Here is a 1,042-nt window from a genome sequence, read left to right as displayed (position 1 = left end):
CGCTCAGCCCTCCGGCTGCTGGGAGCGCGCGGTCCGTCGCCGCCACGCCCGGGGCACGCCGGGGGCGCTCCGGGCCTCCAGAACCCCGGCGCCTGCGACTGCGACAATGCTCGTGACCTCCGCCGCGAAGTCACCGCCGCACGGCGACGCGGAGACCTCCGTGAGTCCCGGCGCTGGGCACCCGCCCGTACCCAGCCTGATGTGACTCTCTCAGCTGCTGGCTCGCTCTTTTTTGCCTTACTGGGACTCGAAGCAGCGGAGGAGGCCACAAAGTTGAAGCGCTCGCCCTAGTGGGCAAGTTTGGGCGATCGGAGCTGAGGAGCGGTTGGCGTGGTCGGCCGCCGCCAGGCTCGCCCCACAGCGGGAGCGCTTGCCCGCAGCACTCACCCCCTCCGGCGGCGGAGATGTGGAGAAATCAGGGAGAAGCGGTGTCGGGGGGCTGATTAGCCCTTAAACGCTCGGTGCTGCTGCCGCGAAATGGGAAGCAAAGTGTTTGGGGGACTAAGTTCGGCCTCAGAAATGCCCGGAAAGAGGCTGCCAAGGCCGAGGCGCAGCGCGGACGCGGCGGAGTTGGAGGTGCCCGCGGTGCCAGCCGCGGCCGTCGCCACCTAGGCGAGGGGCTGAGGGCGCAGCTCGTACGTAGCTCGCTCGCAACCACTCGTGGCCCCGCGGAGCCACATCGTTTCTTTGGCCGTCGCCACACCAGCCGGAGGAGTGCCCGCGCCCCCTCGCAACCGCTGCGCTTCCCTGCTTTTGGCTCTGCNGCCCAAGCTCGCTCCTGCGCGCGCGCTCTCCCGGGCCCAAGTGAATAGTCCTCGCGCGAGCGGGACACGGTGGTGGATGCAATTCCGCTCGCTTACAGCCGCCAGGAGCTCCCTGGCGCCGCAGGCAGCGTCCTCCTCCGAAGCAGCTGCGTCTGCACCTGGGCAGCCTGGACCTTCCTGCCCTGCCCCCGGGGCCGCGCGCGGGGGGCGCCCCGGGACACCTCCTGAGGGCCGGGTGGAGGAGGAAGAGGAGGAGGAAGAAGACGTGGCCCAGGACC

The 1,042-nt window shown here is 70.2% G+C and overlaps 1 protein-coding gene across 3 annotated transcripts in view; it reads left to right on the top strand.

Moving 5' to 3' along the window:
- Nucleotides 1–840: 840 nt before the first annotated feature.
- Nucleotides 841–1,042, top strand: part of LOC144240513 (ephrin type-A receptor 6) — an 877,144-nt gene continuing 876,942 nt past the window's right edge. For 2 of the 3 annotated variants that reach the window (XM_077774886.1, XM_077774885.1), the window contains exon 1: nucleotides 841–1,041. In XM_077774886.1, coding sequence (XP_077631012.1) covers nucleotides 841–1,041 — 201 coding nt within the window. The other variant, XM_077774887.1, reaches the window with a different exon arrangement.

This window comes from Crocuta crocuta, unplaced genomic scaffold (assembly GCF_008692635.1).
Source record: "Crocuta crocuta isolate KB4526 unplaced genomic scaffold, BGI_CrCroc_1.0 scaffold6, whole genome shotgun sequence".
In the NCBI taxonomy this organism is placed as follows: Eukaryota; Metazoa; Chordata; class Mammalia; order Carnivora; family Hyaenidae; genus Crocuta; species Crocuta crocuta.
This window is presented reverse-complemented; position numbering and strand designations above follow the sequence as displayed.